The 14,761-nt window shown below is 47.3% G+C and overlaps 1 protein-coding gene across 5 annotated transcripts in view; it reads left to right on the top strand.

The window, feature by feature from the left end:
• Tead1 (TEA domain transcription factor 1) overlaps nucleotides 1-14,761 on the top strand; it is a 208,838-nt gene that overhangs the window by 178,261 nt on the left and 15,816 nt on the right. For all 5 annotated transcript variants that reach the window (XM_032892874.1, XM_032892877.1, XM_032892876.1 and 2 more), the window contains one exon: nucleotides 10,244-10,417. In XM_032892874.1, coding sequence (XP_032748765.1) covers nucleotides 10,244-10,417 — 174 coding nt within the window. The remainder of the gene's footprint in view (nucleotides 1-10,243; nucleotides 10,418-14,761) is intronic.

The raw sequence follows: 14,761 nt of genomic DNA, 5'->3' as shown, positions 1-14,761 counted from the left end.
CTTGCAGGTGTGTGTTTTCCATTTCTCTGCAGCAGTGTGGGCTCACGTACATCACAGGGAGGTGAGCCATGCAGGCTCGAGATGGCGCTAAGCTGAAGGATACTCTCTGCTCTCACAGAGCGCTGGTGCTAACTTCACAGCACTATATCCGGCGGCTCACCAGGGCTCTGCACCTGCGCTCCTCTGTACATCCTACACACAGACACACGTGCACATATATAATTGAAATAAAATAATCTTGAAGAATATTCACAGGAGGAGAACTTACGCTCTCACTAGAGCAAAACAGAAACAAAGCAGCCAGGCACAGTGTTGGTGAACTAGTTTATACTCTGTAGCTCGCCACTGAAAGAGGTCACTACCTCTTCCTGGATAAGAGGCTTGACCGGATTCTGTCTCCTAGGCAGCTTTGAACCCTGGTCTTCTGTACCGTGATTGCTTGGCTGCCTAAGAGAATGGAACCTAGCCCGCCTCCCTGGTACAGGGCTGCACATTCAGTACCAGCCTTGTGTGAGACCCCGCTGGCTCACCTCGGGACTTCTCAGGTTTGTCAGTCACGCACAGTGCTACTTTAATGAGAAGTTATGACCAGTGCCTCTTAAAGCTTCCCTGTGTGCCCGCCCACACTGTGTGTTAGCTTACTTAATCCTTATGAAGTAGTTTGTCTAATGTTAGGCTGCCATCTGATACTAGAAATGGGATTCATATCCAGGTCAGATGACTCTTGAGTCCTGAGATTGTGACCAGAAGGCTGTCTGGTCCATTTATGTCTGAGGAATTGTGTCTGTGGCCAAAGGCTGTGAGGCTCTAATGGAAGAATAATGGATGGGTGCACGCCCCCTGCTGGCGTCGGGTCCCGTGTGCAGCAGATGGCAGCACTTCCCCAAGTTGGTGGTTGTTTGTGTTGGTAGAAAACCAGCAAGGCAGTCCCTCTGTTACCTTTGGCTCCACTAAAAGCTGAGAGAAAAACAGCAGAGGGTGAAGAAAAGAAGGAAGAACCTAAAAAACAAAGACTGTTTTAGGAATGGTTGTGGATGCTTGAAAATACACTTTCTACATGGTTTCACAGTTGTGCTTCATGGGGCTTAAGAAGTGTAGTCTCCTGCTCGCAGCCAGGTAATTTAAAGGGCCAGTCCTGCAATCGGGGCCAGTGTCTTGAGAGAGTGTTTGGCAGTTGCTTCTTTGTATAAACAGAATCTCAGAGTAGGAAAGCTGTGCGTGGTGTCCTGTGTGCCTGGTAAAGCTTGGACAGTTCCTCAGTCCCTGCCCCATCTTAGTCCTGGGACAAGGAAGGTTCCTTTAGTTGAGCATTGCCCCTCTACTCACCCACAGCACAACCCCTCCCTGTCAGTCTTTCCCTGGCCTCAGATTCTGTGTTTCATGTCTACTGTGGTCTGAGTGCCGGAATGACCAGGAGCTGAGATCAGGAAAGGAGAGTGTGCAGGGTTGCTTAGGTGACGGCTGTATTAGGGAAGGGGACACGGGGAGAGGAGATGGCTGACACATGGTCCAGCCCTCTCTCAGATGTGTCACTGGAGTACCCTTGACCAGGTCAGGCCCTCCTGAGTTTGCCTTTTGTGTACCTGTGTGGTAGTCGTCACCGGCCCTTCCTTGGACACACCATCAACACTGTGCTAGGCATTTTGTCCCCAAAGTGTGAGCCTTCCAGGAGAAAGGCTTGGTGATACCAGTCCCTTTGTGGATGGAGAGAGGGACCAGCGTTCCTGGGGTCTCTCTTTTCTTTTTTTTACAGCTCAGCATTCTGTGAAGCCGAAAAACAAAGAATGTCCTCACCTGAACTCCTCTGCCTCACTCTAATGACGTATTGCATGCAAAGATAGGGTTCCTTTACTTCTTATCGCTGTGTGAGCCTGTCTCCAGGCTTGGTGTAGGGTCTCTGAATAACTGACTATCTCAGTTACACTTTGGTGCTGTCTTTAGGTAAATCAAACAATGCCAAAATGTTTTTTGAACTGGTCTTAAAAATGAGATCATGGGAAATAGGACCAGATGGTGGGTAGTGAGGACCAAACCTTGGGGATTAGGCTGCTGCAAGAGAGAGCAGGTACCTGGAATGGCTGAGCACACCGATGAAATGCCGAAGAGCATTGAGCAGGAGAGGAAGCTCCTAATGCAGTTTCCTGTCAGCCTCAAACTAAGCAAGATGTTGGCATTGGTGTTGGGACCCAGCCTTAGAGAGCTTAGGTAGCATTGAAGCAATTCATATGTGGATGAAAGGGTGCTCTGTTTGAACTCTGAATCAAAAGCCAATGGCTTGAGGCACTTTAGGGAAAGTCCAAGCAATCAATTACTAATAACTAGGAGGTCGCTATGTGGACAAGTGTCCTCCCACAGAGTTCTTTTCAGTGAGAGGATAGACAGTTCACAGATGATCGTATGGGGGACAGGGAGAGGAGAGTTCAGACACTTGGGCTCTGTAGACGGGAGAACTGCTGAAGCGTGCCTAGGCTAGGGAGCCTGCAGAGCCTGGATTCTGCTCCTCATCTCTCTGTGGCTGGAGTCTGGAGCTGGGGCCCCTGGGCTGTGGTGTGAGTCATCAGTCCTCCTTGCCTAAGGGAGCCCGAGTTCTCTGAGGAGACTGGCCACTGACCCAGCTCTTACCAATGTTCCACAGATGTACCATCAGATAACCTGATTCCTTCCAGTAAAGTGCTTGGGCCAGCATAGGCCCAAAGATGATTTAATTTTCTTATCTTTATAGCTCCTTTCAAAACCTTAAATTCTCAGATCCTGTAGAATTCCTTTGTCAGACCGCAGTTCTGACGTTGGTTGGTTTGGGAAATGTCATCAGAACAAGTAAAAGGAAATCAGCATCTAGGAGTCTTTGTGTGAGAGGAGGGTGGAGGGTTGAGGGTTGAGGATGGGGCTCCGGGCTGGATTTCTAGATTTCTAACTATCCTTGCGTCTCGCCTGGGTGGTTGGGACAAGGTACTGTGTCAGCTGAAGCTTCTGGGCCGGGCTGTGTAGGGGCTGCTAGGGCACTTACTGTTTCACTGAGGGGTGTGGCCAGCTGGGCAGGTCTCTCTCAGACTCTGTTGCAACTCTCTCTTTCACTTGACCTTTACATTGACCCCTGGACGAGACCCAGCCATAGGTGTCATTTTTGTGTTCAGATGACACAGTGTGGAATGATGAGCAACATGTGTCAGGTGGCACAGCTCGCACATAGATCCCTACCTGTGCATTCTTAATATCCTTAACACAGGCTGCATCATCCCAAAGCACATCTGGCCCTCCAGACCTTGGGGGTGCGGGGCAGGGGTGCTGCAGCTTGGATGGATGGTCGGCTGGGTCTGGGTGGGTGTCTCTTCTAGGAGGATCTGAGAGATGGGGTGTCATCCAAGGCTCTGCATGATGGCCTGGCGTGGTGTGGTCCCTCAGCTTGCACTACACTGGATGATGCGAAGTTGTCCCACACCAGCAGTTTCCCATGGCCGCAGTCTGTCCTCTGGGTGGTTTATATTTTCTGAGCTGGTCTGGGAACTCACCCTCTTTCTTCATTAGCCTGTGGGGAAGAAGCAATTGAAAGCATCTGGAAATGCAGGTTTTATAGGCATTTCACAGAGGCCCAGCCAGGCTCCATCTGCTTTTCTTGGCCGGTCCCCCCCTCCCCCACCATGCGCTTGCCTTCCCAGTGAGTACCCTTCTTTCAGCCTTTGCATCTCTTCAGCTGCACTGGGTGGAAATAGGAAGCAGGAGGTATCACATCCTGAAACTACAGGGGACATAGCAGCCTGCTGTGCTTAAGCTCTGGAGGAAACTCCTGGTTCACCTTCTCTCTGGCAGCCTCATAGACACCCATGCAATCCCCCATCCTCTCCTGGCTGAATCTGCAAGTCACTTTCTTGGCTTGACTCCACTCCCACTCCTGCCATCAAAGGCTGCCCAGGCCACCCTGAGGGTGCCTGGACAGACAGTCCGGGCTGGAGCGTGACAGGAAGCAAATGCAGGTGATTTGTCCTCATTCTGATTCAGCTTAGGTATCCTTCGACATGAGTTATTTGTCTTGGTTTCTTTAAATTCCTAAGTGGATTATAATTTTTCTCTTGGTATTATTTGACAGCAGTCATTTTTCAAGGTTTTACTAAGTTCTTCAAATACTTGAAATTTTTAGGAGAAGTTTAGGAAAAGATTGCCACCTGCAGGTGGTATAGTGTAGTGCAGCTCTCACTTCTATCCCAGGGCTCAGAGGGTTATTTGTAAAGTCTCCTCCCTCCCCCTCCCTCTCCTCCCTCCCCTCTCCTCCCTCCCCTCCCTCCCCTCCTTTTCTATTACTTCTTTCAAAAATGAAGCAGCCACATCAAATTCCCTAAGCAAGATAGATTATCAGTCCTACTGGGGAAAGGAAAAAGGTTGAGGAGAGAGAGGAAAGCAGTGAAGCCCCAATAGCCACTGAGATCTACATCCCTCTTTGTCTCCAATTGAGTATACCCCAGCTGTTCCATCTCATTTTGGAGGACAGACCTCTTTTGCTTCCTCTAAAGGAGTCTCCAGGGGTGGAGTCTGCTCTCTGAAGGGAAACTCAGAGCCCACCTCAGCTCCAGTAGTGATGATGAGTGACCTCATGACAGTGGGAATCACCCTGATGAGCCTGGAGCTTCCCACCCTCCATTTCTGGTTTAAGCCAGTCTTTCCATTTCCTTGTTGTTTGAGGGACCACACTGATTATCTCTGCTGAAGCAGGGGACTGTCACAACTATGGAATGAAGAGTATTCATGACGGACTCTTGGACAGGCCCGGGTTGATAATATAGCTTCCATGCGTTCTCTCACTAATCCCCGGATGCTCATGCAGGGCAGCAACCTCCTTAGAATGGAGGCAGCTAGGATAGAGTGGCCGAAAGCCCCAGCCAGAAGTTTCTAGAAAGTGGATGGAGTCGGCAGCAAATCCAGACCGAGATCTCAGCCAACTCTAGGTCCAGGTCTCACGGTTTCCATAGGCATCGAAGAGCAAATGGAACATGGACTGGAAGACAGAAACCTTGCTTCAGCGAGGGGGACTGTCCACCCTGCAGCACCTCCCGTACTGTGACTCAGCATTTTCATTCACCCTCTCAGGCCCTTCGTGACAGTGAAGACAGACTAGGGTCACAGCGGTAGAAAGTGGAGCTGAGAAACTCCTCAGATCCCAAGTGGTCTGCCTGTTTTGGAAATCTCACATGCACACAGGAGAGCTCGACGGGGTGACCCAACCTAGGAAGCTTGGAGTCAGTGCATAATAGACATCCTGAAAATCATGCTTCTCTTTCCTTTTTTGTTTTGTTTTCCTTCCTCATCCCACCTGTCATGGTAGTTTTCATGGTAGTTTTGCAAGGACTATTTATTTAAGCAAAGGCAGATTCAACCACATGGCCCATGGACACAGCCATGTGTCACCTTGTGTTCTTACCTCCCAGTCCCCCTTATTAGTGACAGCTATGGACAGCCCTTGCAGTCATTTCTTTGGTGGTCGTCCCGTCCCCCCCCCCGGGGGGGGGGGGACTGAACCCAGGGTCTTGCATTTGCCTAGCTCTACCACTGAGCTAAATCCCCAACCCCTGGTGTGTTTTTTTTTTAGATGTAATTTGTTTTTTTGTGTGTGTGTGTGTGTGTGTGTGTGTGTGTGTGTGTGTGTGAGTGAGTGTGAGTGAGTGTGTGTGGTATCAATTCCCTTCTGTTGTGTGATGGAACTCAGGTCTTTAGACTTTCAATGCCAGAGCTTTTACCCATGGAGCCATCTCTTGGCGTTTGATCACATTTTTACTTACTTGTTTGTTTGTTTGTTTGCTTGTTTGTTTTGGAAAACACTCACTGACTTCTTACTGTGGGTGAACAGGGATTTAACTCTGTGCTTAGCCAGTGCTACATTTAAAATTCCAGCTTCCGGTCTGCTTTCCTAACTCTTTCATGTAGCTTATCAGAATTTTGGGTTTAATTTTACTTTGCCTTTATATTACAAACTGCTTTTATTTTTAATACTACGATCTGATCTGTTAGCACACTTTTTTTTTTTTTATAAATTGCTCCCAGTGTGATTGCCTCTGTTTTTTTATCTGTCTAGTTTTTGTTTTGTTTTGTTTGTTTGTTTGTTTTTTATTTACACAAGTGTGTCTTCCTAGTTGCCCCACGTGTACACAGACACCCCACGTCTAGTACAACTCTAGCACTTTCTCTGGATGTTCCAATAGAGAAATCTCTCAGGCCCGTTTTTCTTTCTACGACCCATCCATGAGTGCACTGCCCACATCCTTATTGACCCTGTTCCTGGCCAGGTCCTTCTGGGATGAGCCCTTCTCTGATTATTAGAAATGTATCCCGTAGCTACCAAAAAACTTCAGAATGGTCAGTTTTCTGAAGCCTCCTGCTTCTGAATGTGGACTCTGCTCTCACGTAAATGGGTGTATGGTTTAAGTTTATAAAAATCATTCATATTTTCTGGGTGGACTCTGCCAGACACTGGCTGGAAAGACAGTTCATGGTTCATGGAAGATGTGTGGGAGGTGTTGTTGTTGTTTTGTAGATAAATTTATTCTTCTTTTGTGTGTGCAAGTGTTTTGCATGCATGGTACAGGTAGAGGCCTGAAACCCGTGGAGGCCGCAGCCCTGGAGCTAGAGTTGTAGATGACTGCGAGCTGCTCTGTAGGCTCTCAGCTTTGCAGAGCCTGTGAAGAAAAGCAGCTTTAGTGCTTGCTTATGGATCAGTGCTGCTAGCTCAGTGTCTGGTGGACGGACGCCAGCTGATAGGCATGTTGGTTGTCCTACTAAAATCTACATTTTGGGTGACTTTTTTCTTTTTGGTTCTCTGTCTGCATGTACACATGCATGCCAGAAAAGGGCACTAGATCACATTGTAGATGGTTATGAGCCAGCATGTGGTTGCTGGGAATTGAACTCAGGACCTCTGGAAGAAAGGCCAGTGCTCTTAACCGCTGAGCCATCTCTCCAGCCCCTGGGGTGACTCTTTATAGCTGTTAAATGCCTGTGAAATTTTATTTTTTGAATTTTTTATTTTTTGTGGTTTGTGTGTGAGCGCTGGTTGGCATGTGCCGGGGGATGCATGAGGAGGCCAGAGGACAGCTTTGTGCATTTAGTTCTCTCCTCCCACCTTTATTTTTTACAAGTTATTGTTTTCATCTGAGCCAGTTGTGTTCTTTAGAATCACACACAGTCCTGGGCCTTGGGGCAGGTCACTCGGCAGCTGCCTTCTTTTGAAAGTGCTTCCCTGCCCTGCCTTTTGGGTGTGTGTGTCACTTTTAGGGAGAGCACCACCCTTTGGGTTTTTTCAGGAAGGAGGCAGCTAGTATCATCTGGTGTTCTCTAGAAGTTTGATTTCTTTTAAACGTAGCTCAAGCACATCAGGTGGCTTCCTTCGTTTTGCCCTTTGGAATTGCGGCCAGGACTCATGACCTGCCCAGGTTGAGTTGAGGGGAGAGCTAGGTCTGTTTGTTCCATGCTGTGGTCTCCTTCTCCAGTCCTTTGTATTCTTAGAAATAGAGTCACCCCTTGGCAGCAATAAAGCCTGCAGACAGGCCTGGCCAAGGTCTGGTTTCAGATCTCTAGCCTTGGGGAGACAGCTCCGGCTTCTCTGTCCCTTTCAGCCCCTCAGGCATAGAGGTCACATCCTCAAAATAGAAAGCTTTGAAGACTCGGTCCACTGCACTTAGGACTTGATCTAGAATTCTAATTTAATTTCACGGACTTGGGAAATGCGCTTCAGCCTTTCTCCTCATTCAGCTTTCAGGAGCAGTTGACTGCACATTGGAAGCATAGGTAGCTCTTCTGGGAGACAGTGCTGGTGTCTGTGCAGAACAAAACCTGGCTTTCAAAGGCCCAAGCTTTATTCTTAATTCCAGACCTATTTCTGAATGTGTGGCCTCAGGCAGCAGTGTGTAACTCTCAGCTCGAGTTTCCTCCTCTCTAAGGAGAGTATGAAGTCCACTGCGGCAAGGAAAGGTATGACTCACAACTGCCTGGGGACCCCAGACCTGGTCCTTACTTCCTTCTGCACAGGCAAGAGGTCAGGCTCCCCTGAAGCAGCTGACTCTAAGGGCCCAGCTCCAGCATTTAAACCTTCAGCTGGGTGGATATTTTCTTTCTCCTTCAGAATGGAGTGACTATTCCTACCCCAGACCATTGGTGGTCTTCACAGCCTGTTTATCGACTGCTTGGTGTCTGGCAGGCTTTATGCCAAGGTCCACCTGCCTGTAGTTGCCTCACATCTTGAAACTCTTCTACTGTACCAGCTCTGCACTGCCAGTGTACACAGGAAGCTCAGAGGTCTCCTTCGTTATGCCTGGTCCACACCGTGGTTCTCAACTTGTTGTATGAACCCATTTTGGGGAAATGAAAACATCTCCTGACCCCAGATTAGACATCAACAACAAATCAGTAAAGATGTCATTCAAGTCCAACTTGGCAACCCCTGAATCCACTGGGCTCACTTAAAGGGTGTTTGCGAGGGGTTGTGTATAGTGCAGTAGTAGCAAAGAGCTCTCAAGGGTCTGATGAAGGGAACCTTAACAAGCCAGATCTTGAAGGTCTCTAGGAGGCAATCCCAGCTGCTCTCATGAAGGTGGTAGTGTCTTTTAGGGTCAAACAACACAGCTATCCCTTCTTGGCCACCATTGGAGTGTGCTAAAGTTCACCTTCTTGACCTCTTGGCATCAGCTGTTGTGCAGGACAGTTTATCCACCCAGTCTTGCTGTGTATGGGATGCTGGCAGATGCGACGCCCTTCCTTCTCTTTCTCAGCGTTCTTCTCTTGGACAAAAGTCAGGATACCAGCCAGCACTCCTCAGGGTGTATTTCTAGAGTTTATAGCAAGTCCAGTTGAGGAAACCGAATTATTCACGGCCCCAAAACACTTCCTTTATGGCAGTACTTCTAGTATGCAAGTATTCACTGTGAATCTCAAGAGTTCCATTTGAGTGCTTGCTTTTCATTGGCTCTAGGATCTATGACAAACTTTGAAGTATGGTGTCGTTTAAACCTTCTGACAACCCTGTGAGAATCATTCCATCATTGCTACCACTCATGGGACACTAAAGAGGCAAGGCTGCTGCCACAGATAACATACACCGGGCCTAGGGTTTGTCCTTGAAATGGCTGAATGACTCTACCTTCTTTATCACCAGTGGGTGGTGGAACATTTGGAAACATTCACCAGTTTGAATATTACTGTCATAGTCCCACTCAGGGTCATAGTTGGTAAACAATTGGCTTAAGCCTTGTTAGGGTGGAGAGGGACTCTGCTTTGTGAAGAACTGGAGATGTAATATCCCTTGTGATTCCCTGAGTTCTCCTGGATGGAGCCCCTGCTCTCCTGGACATTTTGGGCCATGCCACTAGGTGGGAAATGCAGGCCTGAAGTGTCTGGCATCAAGAATCTAGACAGTAGCTTCCTATTCAGCTAAATATTGACCTCACAAAGGAACTTTAAAAATGGCCTGTGCTAGGTGTCAGTTCTCAGAGATTCCAGTGTAGTGAGAGTGGGGTCCAGGCACTGGCGAGGTCTAAATAATTGTTGAGGGTCAGGACATATATATGCCTTTGTATTTCCTGTACAAGGTCTTACGCCAGGTTGGTGCCAACAGTGGTACCAACAGTTCTTCCCAAACAACCAACAAACCTTATAAACCACATGAGAGTTTATAGCAAGGCAAGGGAAGAGAGAGTGCTCTTTGTGAGTAAATGACTTTCTTTGTTCCCTGCTGACCTCGGCTTTTTTCTTTCTGTCCCTGTTTGGCTTTGGAGATTCTTTATTCCTGGCCCTCACTTTGCCCTCAGCTGTGTGACCAGCCCATCACACAGAGGTTTTGTATGGTTTCCTAGGATGGCTATGGACCCAGAGGCTCAGGACTCTGATCTTTGCCGTAAGTGTGTGCCATCAACCAGACGGCTGTGCCCACCCCTACTTGAAAAGCGGGGCTAAGGGTGCATTGTGGGTGATGCTGTCAGCAGCTGTAATCATAGGCAGTTTATGTCGTGGGTAAGGAGATGTAAAGAGTGAGCCAGATGAGGCTGGATAGTAGGATTGTTTCTTAGCTTGGTAGCTGATGCCCTGAGAGGCTTTCCTTAGGCGTTTGGGAGACTTACCATTGCTACGCTCTAATGACTTTTCTATAAGTACGTGAATCGTTTCAGAGGGGGATTTGAAGATTCCCACTCGTACTCCATTCACACAGTTGAGTCCCCATTTTATGGAAAAAGTTGGTAATGGGAATGTCTCCGATGGTTTCTTGCAGTACAACAAACACCTCTTCGTGCACATCGGGCATGCCAACCATTCTTACAGCGACCCGTTGCTCGAATCCGTGGACATTCGTCAGATATATGACAAATTTCCTGAAAAGAAAGGTGGCTTGAAGGAACTGTTTGGAAAGGGCCCTCAAAACGCCTTCTTCCTTGTCAAATTCTGGGTGAGTAGACCATGCTTCCCTGGTTCCTATGAGGAGGTGCCAGTCCCCACACTGACTGGCTGGGTGTGTCCTGGGCTTGCCCATGTGGTAACTCACAGGTGGCTGGAGTCACAGTGCAAAACTTGAGACATTGCCTGCCCCCTTTCTTCTGATTTTCACCCCATAAATCAAGTGATCTCTGACTTTTGCTGGAAGATAGAGTTGTGTGCCTCAAGATTTTCTAAGTGTCAGAGAGACTACACAGTGACTTTGACAGTAGCCACTTCTTTCCTGGGCTGGGAAAGTGACTCCACAGTGCAGTGTTAGCCATACATACAGCACAGGGATCTGGGTATGATCCCCCACACAGGCATGGAGCCTGTGTCTCATCCAGTGCTGGGGAGGCACAGACAGGAGGCTCTGTGTACTTCTCTGACCTGCTTAGTGAGCTCCAGGCCAGTGAGAGACCAAAGAACCAAGGGGGATGGCTCTTGAGGAACCGTATCTGAGGATGTCCTCTGGCCTGCACACACCAAAAGAGAAAGAAAGAAAATTTGTTCCTGTTTGCACAGGACACGGGTCATTTGAATTTTCCCTGGTGCCTGGGCTGGCTGATGTCCTGTCACCTCTGGAAGAAGCTCTATGTCTCTTTGCTCCCAATGGTCCAGTGTGGGCCAGTACAGACATGGGTGTGTGTGGGTCCTGGGTGGGGAGCACGGGAGACAAACCACTAGGATTGAGAGTTGGTGTGTACCCAGTGTACAACAGGAAGCTTCAAGGTTTATGTCCTTTTGTGTGCCATTTAAGGCTCCAATTACTTGCTTCCAAGGCACTTTCCTCTTGGGTCATGCAAGCCCTCAGACTTCCCTTCCATTCTGTGTACCTACATACCCTCGTACTGTTCCAGATACCATTTTCTTTTCGTCTGCTGTCAGCAAGCCAGCTCCTTCCTGTCTCAGCCCCTTCCTTCTGAAGCAGGCCATTGATTTTTCCCCTTTACCCCTGTTCCATTTTGTGGTTAATCAGTTCTCTTGCTGGGTCATAATTATTGGAACATGTGTTCAGCTCCCCTCTGGACTCTGAATGCCCCCAGGGGACCTTATTCACAGAGTGGCTTCCATTTATTGAATGCCTGCTGTGTGTTAGGAGCGGGCTGAGTGCTTTACATAGATTTCATGCTGTAAGTGGAATTTGTCTCATATCCAACTAAAGAGGCAGACCTGGGCATGACAGTGGACCAACTGCTTGAGGCTCGGGGCCTGGCGCTTGCTATCAGATCTGTCAACTTCAATACGCCTCCCTATGTCCAGGCAGCTTAACTCCCTATGGGTCCCAGGGTTTGTCACCCTAAGATTCTCCATATTTGTGATACCAAAAAATACTGATATCTTTATCTGTCTGTCTGTCTATACATGCATGCTTAAAATTTAAAAGGTGTATATTAACATATAATTTGGTTTTTGAGGCTACCAGGAGGTAAGATAAGAACTGTCTATAGCACAGATAACAGATGTGAGCTATGAAAAACAAAATTTGGGTTTTAAGCCTGAATGGTCCTTGAATCAAGTTTGACAGTTATTGCTAAAGGCAGGAGAGGGGATTGTTTACCCAAGTTAATAAGAAAGCGTAAGAGAATTCGAAGGAACCACTTTCACTACTTTTAAACAGCAGTGGGTTTTAATGATGATAAGATTTCTTATAATTAACATTTCGTTTGAATGTGAATTGGTGTAGAAGGTGCTTGAACAGATATTTTTTGGCTTTGCTTCGAAAATTGCCCCTTTTCCCCAGTGGATTAGCTGCTTTCCCTGAGGGACCCTTGGGCCATGACTTGCCTGATAAGGTCTCCTAAGAAGGAGGCCTGGATTGCAGCTGCGTGGCTTGTGGTGTGCAAACTTTGAATGTTAGTCTGTGAGCCCAGCCTCTTACCTGCTCTATTCAGATTTACAGGATTAAGATCGAGCACTTCCGTGACTATGATAGAAAACGTGACTCGTCCAGCATCACTGCTGGGAGTCCTCAACCTTCAGGAGGAAATTCACTCGGAACTGTTAGGGCAGAGGAGGGAAGGCAGTTTCAATCAGGTTGCAGCCTGGAGTCTCACCGGCTTCTATAATGACTTGGTGAGGATGAGTTGTGCTCTTAGCAACTCCATCCTTGGGTGTCAGCAGGTGCGTGCCATGGAGGATGCTTCAGAAGGTTTAACGCTCCCCTGAAACAGCCTTTATATTAGCAATTCATTCAGCAGATTCTCTCTCAGTAAATTACAACAGAGACCCCCATGTCCAACCACTCTCCCTTTTGCCTCTTTCCCAAATCAGGAGCACTCTTAATTTGCTCATTTGATTGCTGTTGAAATTCCATTTTCAGAGCATCTAACCTGGGTTCATTCAGTAAGGCAAGACAGCCTGAGGTGCTTCCTATGGAAAAATAGCTGTGCTGTGATTTCATTGACTCACAAACAAAGCAAATGGCAGAACCCAGAACACCGGTGTGGACACCTCAGGCAGTGGAAGCCTTATGCTGGGCTGGGCTGGGCAGAATTTTACCAAATGACATTTACAGAGGAAGTGAATGTTAGCGTTTCACTCAGTAAAGAAGGCAGATGAAGCTAGTATCTTTGAGAGGATCTCAGGAGTGTCAAGATTGGAAATACTTGTGTAAAGAAAGCTGTTTGTTTTCACCTTACAACCCATTCATAATATTCATATTCATAATGTGATGAAAACTTCTTCTTAAACGTAATTAGAGTAATGAGCTGGGCGCTGGAGAGATGACAGCTGCCAAGAGAGGCTGTTGCTCTGACAGAGGACTAGGGCTCCTATTTCTGCACCTGCATCAGGTGGCTCCCAACTTCTGTAACTCCAGCTCGAGGATCTGACACCCCGTTCTGGCCTGAGTGCACATGTGCGCACACACATAATAAAATAAGTCTGCATGCATGTGCGTAAGCACACATAAAAGTAAAATCTTTTTCTTTTTGAGAGGTAGGTGTCACCTGGCTAACTGGCCTGGGATTCACTCTGTAGACCAGGCTGCCCTTGAACTCACAGAAAGCCCTCTGAGTCTATGTCTTAACATCTTGGGATTAAGGTATGCGCTATCATGCCCAGTCCAAAATACAATAAATCTTTATGAAACTTATAGATGTATAACTTTGTATCTTCTTGCCAGGCATGATCCATTTAATAATTTGTTTTCCTTCCAAATCATTGCAAGTAGTTATATCTTAGGAACTAAGATATATATCTCTCCTGTGTGTTTTTTAGAATTATTCACTTACTTTTATTTTGTGTGCATCGGTGGCATGTCTGTGGGCGCCAGATCCTTGAAACTGGAACTTCAGATGCTTTGGAGCTGCCATTAATACTGAGTTTACATCCTCCAATCCAAGGAACCCTCCAATCTGCTGTATGCTGAGTCGAGATTCCTTGTCAGTACTCTCTCACTCTCATTAAAAGTAGGGGGCTAGAGAGAGGTGGCTTGGAGGTTAGCAGTTAAAAGCATATACTGCTTTCCAGAGGATCAGAGTTCAGATCCTATGCATCCAATCTGTGAGAGCTCCACCTCTTAGCTCTAGCTCGTGTGGGTCAAACACCCCCGGCTTCCCTGTATACCTGCACTCATGTGCAGACACACGCGCACAGAGTCAAGAAAATTATTAAATTAAAATCTTTTGAAAGTAATACAAGTTATTTACGAGTAGTTCAAGCAGATACAAGAATACAGTTTAAAATGTGAGACAGACTCTTGGCCCAGTTACCTGTCAACCAAGTCTGTGAGGACTGTACATGGATACTTGTGTTTTTACTACAATTATAACATTTTCTTACAGCTGTCAGAATTTGAGGATATGTTTTAGTTTTTGTTCTTCTTAGAGGACTCATTAGCAGTAGAAGAGTTATTGGGGTAGTAACTAACACTGAAGGCTTCCCACTTAAGTTTAAATTCCAGCACAAGTGTCTGAGAGCATGGGGACCTTTGTATACCAAAGTGCTGGTGGTTATGTGCCATGGGGATCTCACTGGGTGGCCTATAGCTTATTCACATACAATTGCCATTTTACTGTGCGTGATTGGCTGCCTGGTGGTTGTTGTTTATTTAAGAGGGACATTTCATGGGTGGAAACTCCAATCCCGAAAACAGTTCCATTTCTGGACAAGTGGCAGCGTCTTTGTACATGGATGAACTAGGTAGGGTCGGGTCACCACCGGGAACCCAGGACTCATCACCTGACTCAGTTGAAAAGCCCTTGCCCGAGAAGAGACTTTGCTGGTAGGGCTAAGACCTTGCCTCTGTCACAGTTTCAGTCTGTAGTCTACAGTGGGCCTTACCTGGAGTTGTGTGGGTAATATTAGTTGCCCC

Source organism: Rattus rattus, chromosome 2 (genome assembly GCF_011064425.1).
Source record: "Rattus rattus isolate New Zealand chromosome 2, Rrattus_CSIRO_v1, whole genome shotgun sequence".
NCBI lineage: Eukaryota > Metazoa > Chordata > Mammalia > Rodentia > Muridae > Rattus > Rattus rattus.
Note: the sequence above shows the minus strand (reverse complement) of the source record. Positions and strands in the feature narration are given on the sequence as shown.